Source organism: Cladosporium halotolerans (genome assembly GCF_011745625.1).
Source record: "Cladosporium halotolerans strain TM138-S3 chromosome Unknown Sca54, whole genome shotgun sequence".
NCBI lineage: Eukaryota > Fungi > Ascomycota > Dothideomycetes > Cladosporiales > Cladosporiaceae > Cladosporium > Cladosporium halotolerans.
The window spans coordinates 34,480-54,224 of NW_027191505.1; the positions used below are offsets into that span (position 1 = coordinate 34,480).

General features: G+C 55.8%; 7 protein-coding genes across 7 annotated transcripts; 5 read left to right on the plus strand and 2 right to left on the minus strand.

Annotated features, from left to right (window-relative positions):
• Nucleotides 1-2,342: 2,342 nt before the first annotated feature.
• On the plus strand, nucleotides 2,343-5,472 carry WHR41_08999 (uncharacterized protein; the record flags this gene model as incomplete). The annotated part of the gene is made up of 2 exons (XM_069377603.1): nucleotides 2,343-4,848; nucleotides 4,906-5,472. The coding sequence occupies exons 1-2, from the start codon at nucleotides 2,518-2,520 to the stop codon at nucleotides 5,470-5,472; spliced, it is 2,898 nt and encodes a 965-aa protein (XP_069225421.1). The 5' UTR covers nucleotides 2,343-2,517.
• Nucleotides 5,473-7,003: 1,531 nt separating this feature from the next.
• On the minus strand, nucleotides 7,004-8,551 carry DHH1 (ATP-dependent RNA helicase DHH1; the record flags this gene model as incomplete). Its single annotated transcript, XM_069377604.1, has 1 exon — nucleotides 7,004-8,551. One exon carries the CDS (start codon nucleotides 8,549-8,551, stop codon nucleotides 7,004-7,006), a length of 1,548 nt encoding a protein of 515 aa, XP_069225423.1.
• A 994-nt stretch (nucleotides 8,552-9,545) lies between these two features.
• On the plus strand, nucleotides 9,546-10,307 carry WHR41_09001 (uncharacterized protein; the record flags this gene model as incomplete). Its single annotated transcript, XM_069377605.1, has 1 exon — nucleotides 9,546-10,307. One exon carries the CDS (start codon nucleotides 9,546-9,548, stop codon nucleotides 10,305-10,307), a length of 762 nt encoding a protein of 253 aa, XP_069225422.1.
• A 650-nt stretch (nucleotides 10,308-10,957) lies between these two features.
• Nucleotides 10,958-13,411, plus strand: WHR41_09002 (uncharacterized protein; the record flags this gene model as incomplete). The annotated part of the gene is made up of 1 exon (XM_069377606.1): nucleotides 10,958-13,411. The coding sequence occupies one exon, from the start codon at nucleotides 10,958-10,960 to the stop codon at nucleotides 13,409-13,411; it is 2,454 nt and encodes an 817-aa protein (XP_069225425.1).
• Nucleotides 13,412-13,578: 167 nt separating this feature from the next.
• WHR41_09003 (uncharacterized protein) lies at nucleotides 13,579-15,700 on the minus strand. Its single transcript, XM_069377607.1, has 3 exons — nucleotides 15,316-15,700; nucleotides 14,777-15,265; nucleotides 13,579-14,724 (listed from the first exon to the last, which is right to left on the minus strand). The coding sequence occupies exons 1-3, from the start codon at nucleotides 15,670-15,672 to the stop codon at nucleotides 13,768-13,770; spliced, it is 1,803 nt and encodes a 600-aa protein (XP_069225424.1). The 5' UTR covers nucleotides 15,673-15,700; the 3' UTR covers nucleotides 13,579-13,767.
• A 123-nt stretch (nucleotides 15,701-15,823) lies between these two features.
• On the plus strand, nucleotides 15,824-17,616 carry WHR41_09004 (uncharacterized protein). The gene is made up of 4 exons (XM_069377608.1): nucleotides 15,824-15,983; nucleotides 16,044-16,545; nucleotides 16,598-16,692; nucleotides 16,749-17,616. Exons 1-4 carry the CDS (start codon nucleotides 15,932-15,934, stop codon nucleotides 17,516-17,518), a joined length of 1,419 nt encoding a protein of 472 aa, XP_069225412.1. The 5' UTR covers nucleotides 15,824-15,931; the 3' UTR covers nucleotides 17,519-17,616.
• A 1,415-nt stretch (nucleotides 17,617-19,031) lies between these two features.
• Nucleotides 19,032-19,730, plus strand: WHR41_09005 (uncharacterized protein; the record flags this gene model as incomplete). The annotated part of the gene is made up of 3 exons (XM_069377609.1): nucleotides 19,032-19,125; nucleotides 19,181-19,632; nucleotides 19,695-19,730. The coding sequence occupies 3 exons, from the start codon at nucleotides 19,032-19,034 to the stop codon at nucleotides 19,728-19,730; spliced, it is 582 nt and encodes a 193-aa protein (XP_069225426.1).
• Nucleotides 19,731-19,745: the final 15 nt, after the last annotated feature.

Here is a 19,745-nt window from a genome sequence, read left to right on the forward strand (position 1 = left end):
GTGATCCGAACGATCTCTTCGAGAATGTGGAACTGAGTGTGGGCGTTGAGGAGGAGTTGCTGGGCGGATCTATATAATTCGACGAGCACCAAGTAGCACAGATTGGCTGATTCCTCGTCGGATAGCGATTCGATGGCACTTGTTGGAAAGCAACCTTGAGAGATCGAGTCGAGATATCGCTTCATTGTCGTCGGATCTTCATCTCCAAGCCCGACGGTGCGGAACTCGCCCGGTTTCGTCGGCGGATGCTTCTTCAATGCTTCCAGGATGAATTCCGACTCGTCTGTGGCATGTTGCTCATATACGAGCATGCGCTTCTGCTCCGGCCCGACAAGTAGAATCACAGCTTTCTCAGGGTTGTAGTCGACGCCGTGATGATTCTTAGAAGTATTCTCCACATCCATGCTCGAAGGCCTTTCGTTGGTCGAGACGGAGTCGGAAGGCTGCGAGGATGAAGACAAATCGAGGACAATTCTGGGAGGATGAGGTGAAGGGAAAATGCCGAAGGACATGAAAGGAAGAAGCGATCCTCCGCCGCGTCGCGAAGTCACGTGCATGCGCACAAAGACGTCTTCGCCATGCGAGATACAGTCACGTATACGAGTTTTGTTTGAGGAAGGACGCATATCGACGAGCTCGAGAGTTGGAAACAGGAAGATCACAGGATGTATCCTCTGCCTCGAGTGCGAGTTACAATCATACACCCAATCTAAACAAACGCTCCTGAGAAGCCCGTTTTCTCACACTTTCTCTCTCCGTGCTATGGTTGTCCGCCACACCAATCTTGACCATAGCAATCATCCCATACCAATCCTCCCCATACCAATCCTCAATTCGTTTCATCACTGCTCGCTCGGGTACTTACGTGTGTGGATGATCCCTTGAAGAACAATTTCGGCAGCAGAACCTGCATCAATGCCATGAAGCGAAGTACTCGTTCAATCTCTGATGCTTCAGGGTATGAATTCACGCCTCCTAATCTCAGGTCAGCAGTAAACTATGAGGTTTGCCACTCTTACAAAGGGCTCATACCGATGCGACGGTCAGATGATCACTGGTAGTTGACCGCCTTGAGTTCCTCGAAAAAGCTGTCGTACGGCTCTTTGACCTCGTGGAGCATCTCCACCGCTGCCTTTGCGAGGTCGAGGATGAATGTCATGTCGAAATCGGGCGTCAAGAGCTTTTCCTCTCCGAACTTCAAATGCAGGTCCACCATCAGACGACGGGCCTTGGACTCGGCTGAAGTTCCGCGATAGATGGTGTTGACCGAGTCCATCGGCGGCGGGCAGACCAGTTCATTCTTCCAGATGGTGGTGAGGCGAATGAACTCGGCGATCAAGTCACGCTGGATGACTTGGTTACCAAGACGCTCTGCAGAAACGTAGAGTCTAGCCAGGAGGGAGTAGCACGGATCAGAATCATGGCCTCCGGTAAGCGACTTGACGTGGCTGGTGGGCAGCTTCTTCTCGTAGGACCAAATCAAGTAATGGCGCATGACCGTCTCGTCCTCGTCTGGCAGCTCGAGTGTACGGAACTGGCCGGTAGCTGGCTCGAGGAATACCTCTCCGATGATGGGGGAATCAGTCTTGATGTACGCGGCGTGCGCGAATATCTTCTGCTTGCGCGGCCCGACAAGGAGGATGATGTGATTGTAAGGGTTACAGTCAACGAAAGGCGAGACCCACAGGAAGTGATCCGTCGGCATGCTGGAAAGCTGCTGTTTAGTGGAGTTGTAGAGGGTGATATTGCTGCGATGTTGCTGAGATGGATGAGGGGACTGGTTGAGAGCTTGTCAAGAGTGTTGTGTCAACACGATCATGGCGATCACACGGCGTTTGTATTTGTTTATTCACGTAGCTGAAGATCCTCAGGCACCTGTCCATCAGCGTTGTTCCAGTCACGTAGTTGCAAGATCCTCAGGCATCTGGTCGTCAGAGCTTTTTCACACTTCACTCCATAACAAGAGCAAACCATTGCGAAGTGTGAAGGAGACATTTTGCAAGGACCTAGCCCAATCGTAGTTAAGTGTCTTGTCGACAGATAGTTGACGGAGTGTATACCAGGACCCGCCGTCAGAGATGTGGTGATGCTGCTACCGACCTCGTGATTCCACGTGGAAGGCCATGCCAAGCCTTTCGCCATGAAGTGAAGTTGGGGCGTGGCCCGAGCTCGCCTTCCCCGCCAACGTCTCTGTGGGTGGTTGCTGGAGACGCCTCGAGCGCCTCCACCGGCGCCCGAAGCCCCAGCCGCCCGCCAGCGAGCCAGTTCGGCCCTTGGCTCTGCCCATGCACCTGCGCCTGCGCCTGAGCCTGCGCCTACACCCAAACACCCGTCACGAGCACTGCTGACCGCATCCGCCCTGCCCTGCCGGCCACCCACGCCCCGGCGCCCCGACCATCGCTATTCCGCCACGCCGCGCCCGCCTGCCATTCTTATGCACGCACACAGCAGCCCTCTCGCGCCCGAGTCGGAGCAGTGAGCGGCGCTGCGACTGCATCCTCGACAAAGACACCCACCATGGACGCTGCCACCGCCTCGAGCGCATTCGCCGGCCCTTCCAGCGAAGCAACAACCCCGGCCGCCTTCGACGACGATGCGAGGCACTACGCCATCACGGCGTCGCAGGTCCCGAAGCCGGCCGCCAGCAGCATGCCTCCGCCTGTGCCGGTCCCCAACCCTCCGCCCGACACCGTCAAAGACGTGAAGAACGTCGGCACGCGGTTCCACGAGGACTGCCATGAGACCGATGTGCCCAGTCCGCGATTGCGATCGAGCCGAGCGTGGAAGGGCAAAGGGAAAGAGACGCTCACGGTTGAGCGCGAAGCCAAGAAGCCGAAGGGCCTGCTGGATCTACCCTTGGACATCCTCAAGGAGATAGTGCGCGAGGTTACGCACACGAATGATCTGACGTCGCTCGCGCTCTGCCACAGTGGGCTGCATCAGCTTGCGGTTCCACACATTTACTCTCGCTTTGACATTGTGTGGCCCGACAGCAGCACGCACGCCGAGCCACGGTCCGGTGTCGATGCGCTCACATATGGACTTGCGACGCTGGTTATGGCTGAGGAGGTTTTCGGAGAGTCGCCGCGCCAACGCAAGGAGAATCAGACAAATCGGTTTGCGGCCAACGGTCAGGGAAAGGCGACCGAGATGGCGGTCAGGCGCAGAAGAGGCAACCACTACGCACAGTACACCAAGAAATTCTCGCTGGGAAACGGCCCCGCGGATTGGGTGCAAGAGTACCTGATTTCGAAAGAAGGCGGGAAGATGCTTGGGACGCTCGTCGCACTGGCTGTTGCACGAATGCGCTCGCTCGAGACTTTCGTTTGGGATATGCCCACGGGGATTTTGCGCGACGTCTGGCTCGCCCTTTCGTCGTTGGCAGAACGCGCAGATGGAGGAGACTGCAGGCTCGAAAAGGTCTGGGTGCGATGGCACGACAATTCATCTGCGGACCATCCTCATGCCATGCCGCCGCCATACGTCGCTGCACCACCACCTCTGCATTCAGCGATAGGCAATTTCAACAATCCTGGGCTGCCTGCACACATTCGCTTAGCGGATCTTGATCGGGTCGAGCACCCAAGCTTTTCTGTCCTCCCACCAATGCGCAGTCTGAGCGTGCTGGACATCGATGAGCTTGCGTATCTCGACGAGATGGCGGTCCTCGTTGGTAGGTCCGTCGACAAACTTCGTGAGCTACGCGTCGGACTGGCGAGACATGCAATGACTAGAGACTGGGCCACGGTATGGGAAGGCGACAACGCACAGCAGGTCGATCGCGACAATCCTACAGCTGGCTTTCTTACAATTGGGGAGAAAAGGCTTGGGGGCGTTCTGGGAACGCTTATGGGATTCGTTCACGATGTGAGGCCGAAGAGGGTGCTTCCCACGAGGCCACGACGTCAAACTCCTCCGCCTCCGGAAGTTAGAATCGAAAGTCCATCACGCGTTGCAATTCCAGCCATGATTGTGCCCGCTGAGGCTCCCAATGAGCCAATTGCAGCAGGAGCTCTCACCTCGCCACCTCCAACAGTCCTGTCGCCAACTCTGAGTCCGCCCGGCACTGGTGCTGCCTTCGATACCGATCCACTGATTGCCAGCAGCCGATGCGCGTCTCCTCAACCATTTCCAACGGAGGGGCCTTCCGTGATTCCCGAGCTAGCTAAACTCGCACCTGCTGTATCTCCGGAGACAATAGCAGAGCTTGAAAGCCCCGTGGAACCTCATCTTCAACAAAGGCTACGACTCGAAGTTCTGGAAATGGAGCGCGTGCCCTTGTCAATACCTGTGCTTCAGAAGGCAATCGACTGGTCGACACTCACTTCGCTGACTATTTTGCACTGTCAACACCATGAAGCTCTCTGGAAGACATTGAAGCGAAGCTTCTGTCCAACGCCAAAGTCTCCAACATATCCCACTCCTCGGCGAAGCACAAACGGCTCTCCTCGAAAGAGCGGCAAACATTCCCTTGCATCGTCTGATGTTGAAATGCAGTACCACCTGAACCTCAAACGCGTGCACACAAATACCGTATCTCCGGCACTCATATCCTTCCTCAAGGAGACTCTTGCGCCGAACAGCCTGGAGGTGCTCTTCCTGCAAGAAGGCCGCTCCTACACCTCGACAGTATCTGTGGATGCCATCTACCGCGGCCCCCTGCGAAGACATCGATCAAGCTTGAAGAAGGTCCTCATCGACAGTTCCGAGAAAGGCCCTGATGGTCACCCGACAAATTCGAGCAGATGGCGTCGCTGGATGTTGACTCGTGACATCCTCACCTTCATTTGCAGCGGCAGGATGTCAAGCCTTCGCGAGCTGGGCATGGCGATCGATTACCACGATTGGGTAAGCAAGATCCTTTTTTCCAACATACAGAGTCTCACTAACGCCACGCCTTCCCAGCATTTCTTCCTCCAGCAGCTGCCTTCAATTCCTCACCTCCGCAGCCTATACATTCCCTTCCTCGCCGACCACGTCCACGGCAGCAATACCGATCCCCGCGAGCTCGCCCTCCAAGTCGTCGACATCGTCGCCCTCCGCCCCGAGGTCGAATTGTGCTACATGGGCGTCGGAACTAAATGCTTCGAGATCCTCGAAAGCCGCAGAGACTGGGATGCGCGCGCCGACACGGCGCATCTCGGCCTGGTCTCGATGGCTGGCGGATTGCCTGGCTCGGAAGGCGAGGAGGACGACGTGGAGGACGATGATGACGAAGACGACGACGAGCTGGATCCGGATAGCGACGGCGCTGACGAGGAGACGGAGAGCGATGCTGAGCACGACGACGATGATGACGACGACGACGACGATGACGATTTTGACGACGAGCTTACGGATTCCGACTCCGATTCCGATGGCCTTGCGCGCGGGAGTCGGAAAGCGGGCAGAGCGGCAAAGCTGAGGCTGAGGGAGATTCTGTTCTACGATGACAAGGTCGCTGTCTTCAAGGCCAGGCATGGGAAGCTTTAAGGCTGGCCGACTGCGTCCAAGACGAAGGACTGAACATCAAACGAACGAACTTTCAGCAGATAATTTGACTGGCCGAGGCTGAGCTACTGAGAAGGCACCCGGGGATCTGCGAGATCGAGAAAATGATATCCTACAGTACGGTTGATGTGCTTGACTTTATCCGAATGGGCTGGCGAATCTGGCGCAAGGAGTGTTCTGGGCCTTTCTTTTACATAATCTTCTTTCTTCTGCCCAGAGCGCGAAGGGAACACGGAGTCGGAAAGCGGGACAAATACATACGGCGGCCAGATCATACCATACCATGCCTCTCACGATCAAACGGGTTGGGCGGCCACGTGTACTTGGGAGTGGATTCTCGAGAGCTTCTTCGGGGCTGGGTAAAGGACGGGAACGGCTGGCTGGGTATGGGGGACAAGGATTTAAAGCATCGGGGTCTGGGTTGTATGTAGGTTTTGCGCGCTGAGCTTGCTTTTTGCTCTAGTCGTGTGTCGAATCGAAATGAAATCAATCGAAGTGAAACGAGGAGTTTCCCCGTCTGGCTTGCTCGGTGATTGTGGAACTCATCGTCTTTTCAATGAAGTAAGGCTCTTTGGTCTGTCAATGAGACGGGCACGGGCACATGGTCAATGATACAGGTGAAGCGATAGAGGAGCAAAGTTCAAAAGGAGAGAATGTGTTTTGTCATTGGAGGTTCTACCTGACCGATGCGGCAGCTACACGATCTCATGCAGCAGCACGCGCTGGCCTTTTACCTCTTTGGGTGATTCCCTCCTCAGGTTTTTTTGTGTGTTTGTCTTTCCGCCGGGTGTCTTCCATTTCTATACAACACTCGTGATCTTCCAGGAAAGGCGGCAATGTCGCTTGTGAGTTGATGCTCTTTTTGTTTTTTGGACCAGGTTTGACGAGCGTAGTATGGAAAAGGTGACTATCCGGTTCTGATCTTGTGTCCTCTCGAGCGTAGCGGTGGAGGCATGATCAACACGGTCTGTGTGTTGGCCCCAGAAGGGCTGTGAGCTGGGCCGATGGCGCCCTGCATTGCAACTCAGGGCGGCTTGTCGAAAAGTGAAGCCGCGTTGCTGTATTGTCGTTTAGGTCGTGTTGGGGCGAGCACGACCAAGGGTATTGTATGTTTTATTTCGCTCTCGAAGGGAAGGTGAATGGGTTTGCTACCACGGACGAACGAAATGCACGTGGGTAGTCATCCAGGATTGAGCGGTGTACTTGATGCGCCGCCGTGGTATACAGGCAGCGCACAACCAAGGGGAAAACGATGCACACAGCTCGGGCAACTGTGTGCGTCGGGAAACGCGAGTCTCGGGGACCCACAATCCAGGATTCCGGAGCAAAAGAACCGGATTTCGTCAGATTCGTACAGAAGGAACAGTCGTGAAGGACTCGAGAAGAGGAAAACACCCGCCGTGCCGCCCAATGGCACGCCGGCCAGCCAGCGTTACAGTAAAACGCCTTTGAACGCCGCAAGAAGATAGCCAAGAAATATGAAGCAACTGCGACCCAAGTGCAATCAAGCATACTATGCCTGCGCCGCAGATGGGGGCATTTGCTGCTGGGGAGGCTGCTGCCTCTGCTGGTAGTTACCTTGGCCGGGAGGGCCCTGGAAAGCAGCCTGGTGTCCACCACGAGGGGCCCCACGGTATCCACCACGGCCGCCGCGACCCCCGCGGTATCCACCCGTCCTGTTGGCCGGGTTCTGCAGGTCTGATCCGGTACCCTGCTGCCTCCCTTGCTGCTGCTGCAGCTGGAACTGCTGTTGCGGCGTCGCGGCGATCGGACGCGGAATGTTTTCGGGGGCATCGTACACGTAGAGCTTCTTGTCGATACTGCCAGGAATGGGCTGGATCTCGGTGCCAAGTTCCTGCTCGATGCGGTAGAGGTTGAAGCGGTCATCCCAGTTGATCAAGTTGATAGCAAGACCAAGGTGACCAAAACGGCCAGAGCGACCAATGCGGTGAAGGTAGGTTTCGGCGTTCTTGGGGAAATCGAAGTTGATGACGACGTTAACAGCCTGGATATCGATACCACGAGTCAGGAGGTCAGAGCAAACCAGGTTGCGCATGGCGCCGTTGCGGAAGTCATGGAAAACTCTGTTACGGGCCTGCTGAAGCATCTTCGCGTGAGAGTAGAAACACGAGTAACCCAGCTCGGTGATCTTCTTAGCAAGCAATTCAACTCTGGTCGTGCTGTTGCAGAAAATGATGGACTGGTTAATCTGAAGCTTGCTGAAAAGCGTGTTCAAGCAGTGAACCTTCTGTTTCTCCTCAACAAATGCATAGTACTGAGTGATACCGCGAAGTGTGAGCTCGTCCATCAAGTTGATCTCGTGAGGGTCGCGCATGTGCTTGTCCTTGAAGGACTTGACAACAATGGGGAAAGTGGCGGAGAAAAGCATAATTTGCCTGTCCTTGGGGTGGAACTGCAGAAGCTGCTCGATGGTGATAGTAAATTCGGGCGACAGAAGCTTGTCAGCCTCGTCCATGACGAAGGTGTGTGCAGCGGAAAGGTCGGCTACGCCCTTAGACGCGAGATCGAGGATACGGCCAGGGGTACCGACAATCACATGGACAGTCTCATTCAATCGTATAATGTCGTCCTTGAGACCTGTACCTCCGGTTGTGACCATAACGTTGATACCGAGATGCTTGCCGAGGGTCTTGCAAACTTGCGAGGTCTGGAGAGCCAATTCTCTAGTGGGCACGAGGAGCAGAGCCTGTGTCTTCTGCAGCTTGGGGTTGATGCGCTCGAGCGTAGGGATGACAAAAGCAGCCGTCTTGCCGGTACCGTTCTTCGCACGCGCCAAAACATCTCTGCCTGTAATCGCGACAGGAATCGTCTCTTCTTGAATGGGCGAGGGCTTCTCAAATCCGGCCTCAAAGATACCCATCATGAGCTCCCGCTTAATGTAGAAATCCTCGAACTCCAAGCCCTTGGTCTTCGTAACATCCTCGGTCTGCACTCTTCCATCTTTCGCTGGCTTCTTGAGTCCAGCCTTCCAGTCATCGTTTGCGGGTGCGTCATCGTTGAGCGAGGTTGCCCCGAGCTGGTTCGCGAGCTCGGAGGACATTGTGAGGATGAATGTGAGGTGAGAGAGCCGGTGACGTGGGCTCTATGTCTCCTATCGCCCGCCACGTGTAACCAAGATGGAGCGGGTAGTCGCGGGGATGGTAAGCGACAGTGTGCGATCAGTCGCCGAGGGAGATAATGAGGTGGAGAGTGTAGGTTCGTGAGGGAACTAGTAGCTCGAGTCGCTGTGGCGGTTTGGCGCGCAATTTCGGGAGGTTAATTGGTTTTCGAGATGTTTCAGTGCGCCTGGGGTATTGGCGTCTGCGCAGTGGTCAGCAGCTGACTCTCGGCCAGGGTGCGATATAGAAGGCTCACCACGCGCGTATGGCGAGAATGTGCAGTGTGCTCTGCCGAGAGGGCTGGCGTGGTTGGTTTTGCGGTGGGTTTGATGGTGGTGGTTGTGCGGGTGGTGGATGTGGAGTCGCAAGAGAGCTGTGTTTCGCTTCCGGGCAGCCAGCAGGTGGGTGATGTCGCCAGCCCAATGTCTGTGCGAACTGCGGGCCAACAGCCTCGCCAGCGACGCCTCAGGCATTCACAGACGACAATCAGCATCCGCCCGTAGCACCTCAGGCACGAGGCTTGCCACAACAGACGAGGCCGAACACACCCTTGCCACTGCTGTCGCGGGGCGATTGTGGTACGTCGGACCCAGCCCTCCCGGCGCCCACAAGCGAAATCACCATCATTCACCCTCTCATCGCCCGGTCTTCGTCGACTTCACTATCCTCCCGCACGAGTCTATCCACTTCGTCACGCCACTACCTCATTTACTTCGCATTCACCAACGTAGCGCGTGGAAGGACAGTGTCCATTTCCGCATCGACTGTACTGTACTGTGATACACTCCGCCCATGCAATCGCTGGTTGCAGGTCGCACGCCGCAAGGGCTCCAACACAGCCTTCTTCGGCAAGCATCCAACCTCTCGAAGACTCCCACCATCTCTCGATCAACTCGAGCGCATTTCTTCACTGCTCGAAGACCGCAGAAACCATCAATGGACAGCTACTCCATCTTAAAACGGGGTCTCGCCTCCGGTTACCGCTGGGGCTACCCGCCGCATTTCGAATCAACACGAGCGGCAATGCGCGTGATCATGGGCCTCAACATTGCTGTATTCGGCGCCTGGACATATGCCTCAACCGCTAGAAACGAAAAGTGGCACAGGTACTTAACTGAGAATGCCTTGCTGTCTTGGGCACACGTCAGGGCGAACCACTACTGGACCGTGGTGACATCTGCGTTTTCTCACAAGGCTCCGATGCACATCCTGTTCAACATGGTCTCGCTCAACGCTTTTGCGGGGGTCCTGTATACCGCTGGCGGCCTTGGTCTCGGCCCTTTTCATATATTCGCCCTCACCCTCGGCAGCGCCGTCACTGGGAGCCTTGGCTTCCTCTATTACAGGCAGTTGGCCGCGAAACAGAAGGACGGTCGCTTTGGCCCTTATGGACAGCACCTCCCCAGTCTTGCTGCGACGGGATTGGGCGCGAGCGGTGTCGTCATGGGTTTCGCGGCTGCTGCGACATGCATCGCTCCTTTCCAACCGATGATGGCGATGATGATCCCGGTGCCTGTGCCGATGTGGGTTTTGACGGGCATCTACTTCGCGCTGGACGCCTTCATGTTGGGTAGTAATGACAGCGTCGGGCATGATGCTCACTTGGGAGGTGCTGTCTTTGGCCTCGCGTATTATATGGTTGCTCTCAGACGATTCGGTGGTGTCTCGCAGCTGCTCCGCCGTGGCGGTAGATTTTAAGTAGACGCGTGCGATTAGCATCAGAGCTCTGCGGAGTCCATGTCATAGATAGGTAGAGGTATCAGAGATGCTTGACTGCATAAAACGAGAGCCTCTCATGACTGTGCGAATCATCTTGTATGACAGAATAAGAACCGGGCAATGGCCGCAATAGCAACACCGTGATCAATCGATGTACATTGATCCTCAACGATCATTGGGGTACAAAGCAGCTACTCAGCTTCATGCTCTTCAAGTAATGCAGAAGGGGTGATTAAACCGTAATCAGCTTAATATCCTCGCGCGCCTTTCCTTGTACTCGAAGTGCGAGTATTGCAGGGCGTCACTCGCAAGTAGTCTTGTTCACGAGTTTCTCGTCTCATGTGCCGGGGACTTTAGGGTTAGGGTTGGGGTTACGGATCGGCAGCGGAACATTGGAAGCTCGCCCCGACCTTCAGCAAGCGCGTCTGGCGTCACCAGGCGATCGCGGCAGCCGAAAGCGAGCCCCAAGGCATCCAGCTGTCCTTTGACCACATCTGACAAACAACTCATGCCGACACCAATCCGGCCACTAATTCGACCTCTTCACTGATCGTCGGGCCATGGACGTCCCTGCCAACTTGCCCAACCCACTTTGACACTTCGTCCTGCGACGGCAACCCTCCAGCATCATGCGCCTCGCATACTACGCCGGTGCCTCCACCGCGGCGGCGGCGGCATGCCTCCTCAAGGCCTTCCACGAGCGGCCTAACTTCTACAGCGCCACGGTCTACCTCTCTCAGTCGAACGCTTGCCTCTTGATACTTACCAACCTCCTCCTCGTCGGCGCCTGCGCTTTTATGTTTGCGCTCCAGCGATTGCTCTATGGGCCTCTCCGCCCGATCGAAGTCGAACACCTTAGCGAAAAAGCCTGGTATGCCGTACTCGATACGCTGCTGGCGATGCCGAGCTTCCGAGAGGACGTCGGGGGCTGGCTCTTGACGATGTTCGTGCTGTTGTTGGCCGGGAAGGTCTGGGGATGGATTGGCGAGGGGAGAGTGGATATTCTGGAACAACAACCGCCCGCGAACCCACGACTTTTCCATATCAGACTTGCTAGTAGCTTGGTTGTCAGTGTATTATTCAACGCCTGGATGGCGTGGTATTGCGTCGAGACGGTCCTCGCGAATCCGAGGCCCGGAATGATGGTCATTTTTACGTTTGAGTTTACGGTGCAGATTGTTCTTGCGACATTTACGCTTTTGCGGTATTGTCTGGCGGTGGCAGAGATCAGGGTGGTCAAGCAGCAGACGCAGGAGGCGATCGAGGTGAGGAGGCTGGAGATCAGGGCGGAAAGAGCTGCGGCGAGACAGAATGAAATGGAGGATGGAACACCGACCCCGGCCTCGCCACTGAACGAGGAGCCGATCGAGGTAGACGAGAACGAGGTGGACGTGCCTGGATGGGAGGACAAGCGACGCTGGCTCTTTGGATTGGAGGTCACGACGGACTTCATCAAGCTGTTGATCTACGTCGTTTTCCTCACCGTCAGCATTGCTTTCAACGGACTTCCGATGCATATCATGCGCGACGTCTATTTGACCTTCGCTTCGTTCAAGAAGCGGGTCAACGATTACATGCAGTACCGCAGGGCTACGAGCGACATGAATGCAAGATACCCGGATGCAACGACCGAAGAGATCAGAGGAGATGCATGTATCGTCTGCAGAGATACTATGACGGCTTGGGAGCAGACCCAGGAGAATGCGCCAGGACAGGCTGCTGGAGAACTTGCACGACCGGCTCCCCGACGAGACGAGGGACTGAGAGCGAAGAAGTTACCCTGTGGACACATCCTTCACTTAAGGTGTTTGAAGGGCTGGCTGGAGCGACAGCAAGTCTGCCCGACCTGTCGTAGGCCAGTCATCACAGCATCAACGCCAAACGCGCAGGGACAGGCTCAGGGTGGCGCCGCGCAAGGTGTCAACCCTGCGGCTCCTGGCGCGCAACAAGCGGCGCAGCAGAATGGCAGACCCGTTAGAGCTAGGTTCTTCAATCTGGGCCCGGTCAGAATAGGGTTCGCTAACGGCCCCCCTGGACAAATGAACGATATCGTCAACCAACTACGGAACCCACAAGCTCAGGCGCAAGGTCAAGCGCAGCAAGCGGGCGCTCAGCAGCCGGCTCCGCAAGGTCCAAATCATCTTGGATTGCAGGAGCCATATCTCCCCCACGCCGGAGCCGTTCCCACTCATGCTGCGCCGGCTGGCTTGCCTACTTTACCGAGCGCCAGGCCAATGCCCTCGACGCAGACGCAACTCGCGCAGATCGAGCAACGAATCCTGCAGGATGCGCAGAACCTACAGATCGAGCAGCAGCAAATCGCACTCCTGAGGGCAATGGAGACCGAAGTTGCCAGACTACGAGCGCAGTATGTTCCTAGTCAGCAGCAAGGTGGCATTGGTCAGCCGCACTTTGCCCCAACCCAGGAGGTGTTGCACGGTGCTGCGGGCGGAGCCATGAGCGCCGGCCACGAGCACTTACCGTCAGGAATGGTGCTACCAGAGGGATGGTCTGTGATGCCTCTCCAGAGGCAAGATGGTGTGAACACCATGCCCATGCCCACTGCAGCAGCGCCCCCGATGGGCCCTTCATTATCTCAGTTACCTGGTTTCGGTGCGGCCGCACAGCCTTCTCAGAGCGTGCAAAATGGGCAGGCTAGAGAAGCCACTCCTGCAGACAACTCCCGCGGCCGTGAACCTGCTACATCGACGCAGGGCACAGGAGAGCCAGAAGCTGCGCCCTCACAACCTGCTGTTGGGCCTACCGATGAAAGAGGCTCACCGCTATTCATCCCGGCGGCGCCAGCCGAACCTGCCCGCGCCCCATCACCTCTGCCCGCACCAGCTCAACCACAGCCGTCTGAAAGCAAGACCGAGAATCCAGCTCCACAGGCGCCCTGGGGCGCTAATAGCTGGAATTTCGACGGCCCAACTTCGAACGAGACTGCTGAGACCTCTATTGCTTCGGCTTCCGCAGAAACGAAATTGAAGCAGCAGGATGACGACGAGTCAAGAGATTCGTATGCTGGAAAGGGCAAAGGGCGCGCGGTCGAGGTTGAAGATGCGCCGGATCAGGACGCTTGATACGAATTACTAGAGATACCATTGCTGTTGTAACATGTTGCCTTTTCTGCCTGCGTCCGTTCCTTCGCGTGTTTGAGATTCGCGGACCCGGTTGCAAGCAAGCTTCGTACGAGCGTGAAGTGAATGCAACGCAACGTACATTATCCGAGCTGTGATGTGCTGGGTCTGGGAGAGAACGTATACGAAGCCTTGAAACATGCACTAAACGAGACTCGTTGTGCAATCACAGCCGCTGTCCTCTGAATTATCTACAGACCGTGCGAGTACAGTTATAATCAAGTTGTGCAGAATGCAGATACGTCAGCTTTCGCTACTGCCCTTCACTCTCCCGGCCCTAGTCGCGGCCGCCACGACGCTTAACACTTCATATTAATGCCCCTTCTCTTCTCTGCCTCTCGCCATTCGAACATGACTTGCGCGCCGACAAACAGCGTCGCGCAAGCCGCCAGCAAGAATGCCCGTCCGCCCCACGAGTCCACAATGCCTTCCACTAATCCCTTCAGCCCGTCAACTCCCACCGCGAAGCCTACCAGATTCGCCGCCATCATCATCAATATGTTCCCCGCTGCGCCTATCCCACAGAGCACGCGGTACGTTTCCGGATGGGCTTGCCACTTCTTAGCCGGGAACGCCATGGTCGCGAGCACTTCCGGCAGCACGAACAGCGTGATCAGCCAGCCCCAGACGAGTAGTCGGAGATTGATGTCGTGCCACAACGCGACGAAGGTGAAAACCGCAAGGAAGTTGAGGATGGCGCGTGCTTTGCTGCCTCGCGAGCCGCCCAGCGGAATGTAGATGTAGCGTGTGACCCAGCGGTTGAAGCTGCGGTGCCAGCCGCGCCAGAAGGCGAGAGCGGAGTAGTTGTCACTCATGCAGCGCACCATGTTTTCGGGTGGGTCGATGCCGTCGAGGAGGGACCAGAGGCGGAAGAAGCGCCATGGCAAGAGGAGCTTAAGCCAGATGACGTGCAGGTTGAAGTAGCCTAGCATGCTCAATTGCATTGGTGTGTATTGCGACCAGGAGGGAGAGGACTTGCTGATTGCCACAGCATAGAGGAAGTGCAAGACAACTTCCATCGTTAAGAGGCAGATGAGGAAACGCAGGGCGTAGAGCGCGGTCCGCGAAGGATTGATTGAGGGTAGCTGGTGGCGTTGTTGGTAGATATAGTCGTTGAAGGTGAGGATGGGGCCTGCGAGGTACAACGGCGAGTAGAGGATGTAGGCGAGGTAGTTGCGGAAGCTGAAGTCGGAGGCCGCTGGCGGAGTATCGATTCGTTCGCGCTCGGTGTAGTTGGTGGGATCGAGGTTCTTCTTCTGAAGTGCGTTAGTTTCGTTGGTGATTTGGTGGCGGGGACGGTGAACTTACCTCGACGGGGCTCATGGCTCTACGGTCGAGGCTCCAATAGTAATCGAAGTTGAAGCTGATAAGGCGCAGGACACACACGTTGAACAGGATCTCCCATCTCGGTATCAGTCCACCATAGCTGTCGAGCCAATGCCCCCAATTGCTCGGCGTCTCACCAGCGGCGGTGGTCTGGGGCGGGAGGATTAAAGATGCAATGCTGGCAAATGGATAGCCGTGGCAAAGCTCGTTTGCAAAGAGAATTGCAATATTGAAGATCCAGGTGGCAGCCGGAACGTACTGACGTGGCAAGGCTGTTGCGACTTGGTAATTGAGGTAGAGGATTATGAAGACTTTTGCAGCTGAGAGACCATGCAGTGCCAATAGAAATATGCCGGCGAAGACAAGGTCGAATCGAATCCTCGACTCTTTGCGTGCTTCGACTGCAGACGAACTTGCGACTTCATTCTTGGAAGTGGGCCCTCCGGAGCTCGTTGCGGCCTCTGAGGGATTCTGTCTCACCGGTCAGAAGACGAATACAGACAATGAGATCTAAATCTTACTGCAAGTCTTTCGTACGCTTTCCTCAATAACGGATGCAATATAACAACCAAGGCCATGTAAGGGATGTTGTCACGAAACGAGCGATACTGGGCATCGGAGTTGTCTACTTTGCGTCCTGGAATCCATCCGGGTTCAAGTAGATGCTCATAGTTCTTGTAACTCGGATGCCATGGGCCAGATACATCATATACAGACTTGACCATCAAAAAGGGGATGGTCAGGAAGCAGAGGTAGTAGAAGTAATACTCCGGGGTTTTCCATTTCGACGGCTGAGCATCTGGTAACCGTTGGCCGGTCTTCGAGGCGAAACGAGTGTCCAGCGTCTCGACCTTATAGAGCTGCCCCAAGAAGCCCATCGTCGCCGAGTGTCGCGTGCTGTCGTCTAGTCGACGTTGCACCTCGCCCTGCCCGCCTCCAAACTGACCCGATGGACGCGAACGGGAACTCCCGCCGCTTCTGCCAGGCGCGACCGACGCGCCGTCGTCTCTTGCGCCGCGAACTCTCGCCAACCACAATTCACTCACCACCCAATTGCAGCTGCACCAAATATACTGAGGAACCGGAGTCTGGCGTTTCTGCTTCCGAACACCCTCGCGACAACATTGCGACGGCAAGATGGCGACAATCCCTCCCACTCAGGCTCCCGGCACCGCCGAATACGCTGGTGGTATGCGCCTCGACCTTCACATGGTAGCTTAGCCGGACATTGACTGATACCTTAATCTAGATGAAATCGGTGCTCTCGTGCTGGACCCGGGTAGCCATTCTACGCGCGCTGGCTTTGCAGGAGAGGACACCCCCAAATCAGTAGTCCCGACACATTACGGCGTCCTGCCCACCGGCGAGCGCTTGTTTGGCGATAATGCGATACATCTACCCAAGGCCGACCTTGAAATCAAAAACCCTTACAATTCGGATGGAATTGTCGAGGACTGGGAGACTGCTGCGAAGCTCTGGGAATATACCATCACATCACGACTCACCGGCGCGCGGCAAACCCCGCCCAGCAAGAATGGGCTGAACGATGCTAAGGACGAGAACGGCGACACGAATATGGACGAGGGTATGGAGCAACTGGAGGAGCAAGAGAAGCCTTTGCAGGAATTCCCTCTTCTAATGAGTGAGCCTGCCTGGAACCCGGCGAAGGAAAGACAGAAGACGATTGAGATTGCGATGGAGGAATGGGGAGTGCCTGCGTTCTTCCTTGCTAAGAACGGACAACTTGCAGCGTGCGTCAGGACACCAAGAAAGATTGGTAAGAATTCCGCTGACGATCGACAGATATTCACAAAGCAAAGCGACAGCTCTGGTGGTTGACATCGGAGCATTGAACACATCAGTGACTGCGCTTTGGGACGGCATGGTATTACAAAAGAGTAAGTCTGCCTCATCATCAGAGTTTTCGGTATTGCTTTGTTGACATTCACGGAAGGCTTGCAACATACACCGCTTGCCGGCAACTGGCTGAACGACCAAATCCGCATCATGTTTGCGAACAACCAGCCGCCCGTACCGCTGGTGCCACACTACATGGTCAAATCGAAAACACCCGTGGATGCCAACGCACCCAGCTCAGCAACATACGTACACTTCGACAAGCCGCCCACCGATTCATTCCGCAAGCTCGAGGAAGAGCGCGTCCTCACATCCTTCAAGGAGAGCGTAGTCCAAGTATGGCAAGGCCCGGGACGTCTCGACTCGCCTGCAAGCCAGGGCGGCGTCACGAATGGTGATTACGTCAAGAGCATGCCTCCCAAGCCTTTCGAGATGCCCGACGGATGGAACACAGTCTTCGGCCTTGAGCGCTTCAAGGTTGCCGAAGGCCTCTTCGATCACAACGCAGCTTACACCGACGACAAGACCAAGAAGCCCAGCGGCGAGCAAACAATCATCTCCGTCGTCAACAAAGCACTGCAAGCCGTCGACGTCGACGCCAGGCCCGTGTTGCTTAACAACATCATCCTGACTGGCGCGGGCTCTCTGATCGACAAGCTCCCAGAACGCCTGCAGGCGGACATCCAGGCCATGTACCCCAACCCTAGGGTCCGTGTCCTGGCCAACTCGAACAGTGTGGAACGTAAATATGGCGCCTTCGTCGGTGGCAGCGTCCTGGCCAGTCTTGGCAGCTTTCACCAGATGTGGGTCAGCAAGGAGGAATATGCGGAACACGGTGCGCAGATCGTGGACAAACGCTGCAAGTAAGAGCTGTCGCTACGCGTAGGAAAATTGGTAAAAGCAGCACTGCAAGACACCCTTAGCGTAGTACGACCTTGATAATTTCAACGCCCCTGTTCACGATATTCAGATCGTCACCTTGATCTGTGGCTCTTAACCTTTTCACCTTGGCCCAATAACCTGAGCCACGTCTGTCCGCCCTTGGTGCCATGCCACTGCTAGGCACTATCAGCTCGCTTGTCTTATTCACCCTCAGACACAAGCCCGAATGCACAGTCTAGATTCCCTGGTGAGGCGAAGGATTCACGAGCGCGACATCATCGTACATCCTTCGCGAGGTTGAAAATCTGACACCGGTGATATGTAAGCGACCATTCTGCACATATGATCGGGACGCACACATGATTGCGACTCGTAGCAGCTTAATCAATAATTTTTCAACAAAGTTATCCATATTACCTGAATGCCTACAATGTCGCTCGCGAACTATGCAATATCCATCCCACCATTGGCCATGATCTGCTCTACCTGGTCCTGTCTGGATGAAGCGGGCGGCCGTTGGAATTGGACTGTCATCGAGAAGAAGTATGGATGATATATTATCGAGAATGAGGGTTTGGTTGCTATGGTTTGCGATGATGGCTTGAGTGCCGAGATCGAGGAGTACGAGAGGGCTAATGGGCTGTTTGCTGAGGAGTGCGAGGGGACGGTAGCAGACGGAGAAGGACACGAGGGTGGGGCGGTGGTTCAGCAGAGCTGATCGAGGCCCCTCGTCATGGACTGCTACTGAAATGTTTGATCCGGTCTCAATGTGGGTAGCTGGATAGTCGTCGGTAACCAGGCTTTCTTTCTTCGATACCCCATCTAAGGGCTCTTGAGCGGGACGACCGACTTCGAGATATCACGAATGTCCTTCGACAATGAAATCTCTAGGCCTGTCCACAAGCATTTTGCAATGCCTCCGCCGACTTGTGTGCGACTTTACCGCACAGTGGTAACCGTGCAAGAGGAAGGGGCACGGAGGATGGCGTTCCGTTCCCGTCGATGGATCTCCGACCAATCTATCTCATACAAGCATTGGATTACCCGGCTTGCGCGGACCTAGCAAGAATGGTTTGCCGTCGCTCGAACGACCTCCGAAGTTCAAGCCAAATGCGGTGCAAATCGCTTCGGTCCATCGGTCCGTATCGTCCTCGAGGCTGCGCCACATGGATGGCTTCCGTGTCGCTCGTTTATATAGCCTTGCTCGAGACTGAAAATCACTGTCAAAGTTCCCTGAGTTCCTCTTTGAAGACTGCTCGGATTCCTGTTGCCTGATAATGCGAGCTTTTCTGATATCGCTCGCCCTTGTGGCACTTCCTGCGGCTTTCGCTCAGCAGTCCGTCTGGGGTCAATGTGAGGCCGCCATACAGAAGGCACACGGTAATGACTGATCGCATTCCTAGGCGGCGGTATGGGCTGGTCTGGTCCGACCATCTGTGCCTCCGGAAGTGTCTGCGTTTTTCTGAACAACCGTTTTTCTGAACAACTATCACTCACAATGTCAACCGGTATCCGCAACGCCGAACTCCACAACCCTTCGCACGAGTCTAACGAGCAGCTCCTCAACCACTCAGCGCACCACTGCCGGGACTGTGACAACGACCACGCCGACCCGGACGACATCCAGCCCATCCCGCACCACTACAGGCGCCACTGTTTCAGGCTCAGGTCCTGGCTCTACCCTTCAGCCCGGCTACTCCTGGATCCGCGCCGTCGCCGCCCCAAACTACCACAAGTACCTGCAGACTTCACCGCTGAACGCCTCTCCCGGCCGCGCCATCCTCGCCGACAACAAGTCCGCCGGCCAATACAAGCTTCTGGACGGCCAGCTTGTCGAGCTGATCGATAAGACCGGCACGGTCTTGTACGCCAACGTCGGCGAGCAGCCGAACGCTTCGGCGACGTATTTGCCGGTCACTTTTACGACCACCAAGAATACTTTTGGCAAGTTTGCGTTTCAGGGCGATACGCTGACGTGGAGCGCTGAAGGCACCAAGAGGCCGAACGTGGCGGCCTGGTATGTTTGCGAGGGTAAGAGTTTGTGGATCAATTTGGGCGCGTATCTCTATGGGATGCCGGCGGGGTGTGCAGATCAGACGGTAAGCGTTCTGTCTGGCTATTGGGAGGCTGAAAACGGTTTGATTGGTGCTAATACTTGCAGATTCATTCGTATGGCAATTCGATTGCTGATGCGTAGGCATGTGGGGATCTG

Coding starts and splice junctions, on each gene's coding strand:
- WHR41_09003 (XM_069377607.1), bottom strand. CDS start 15,672: ATGGGCTTCTTGGGGCAGCTCTATAAGGTCGAGACGCTGGACACTCGT. Junction 15,266..15,315: donor AAGCGTACGAAAGACTTGCA/GTAAGATTTAGA, acceptor CCGGTGAGACAG/AATCCCTCAGAGGCCGCAAC. Junction 14,725..14,776: donor GAGCCATGAGCCCCGTCGAG/GTAAGTTCACCG, acceptor AACGCACTTCAG/AAGAAGAACCTCGATCCCAC.
- WHR41_09004 (XM_069377608.1), top strand. CDS start 15,932: ATGGCGACAATCCCTCCCACTCAGGCTCCCGGCACCGCCGAATACGCT. Junction 15,984..16,043: donor CACCGCCGAATACGCTGGTG/GTATGCGCCTCG, acceptor ACCTTAATCTAG/ATGAAATCGGTGCTCTCGTG. Junction 16,546..16,597: donor AAGAACGGACAACTTGCAGC/GTGCGTCAGGAC, acceptor GACGATCGACAG/ATATTCACAAAGCAAAGCGA.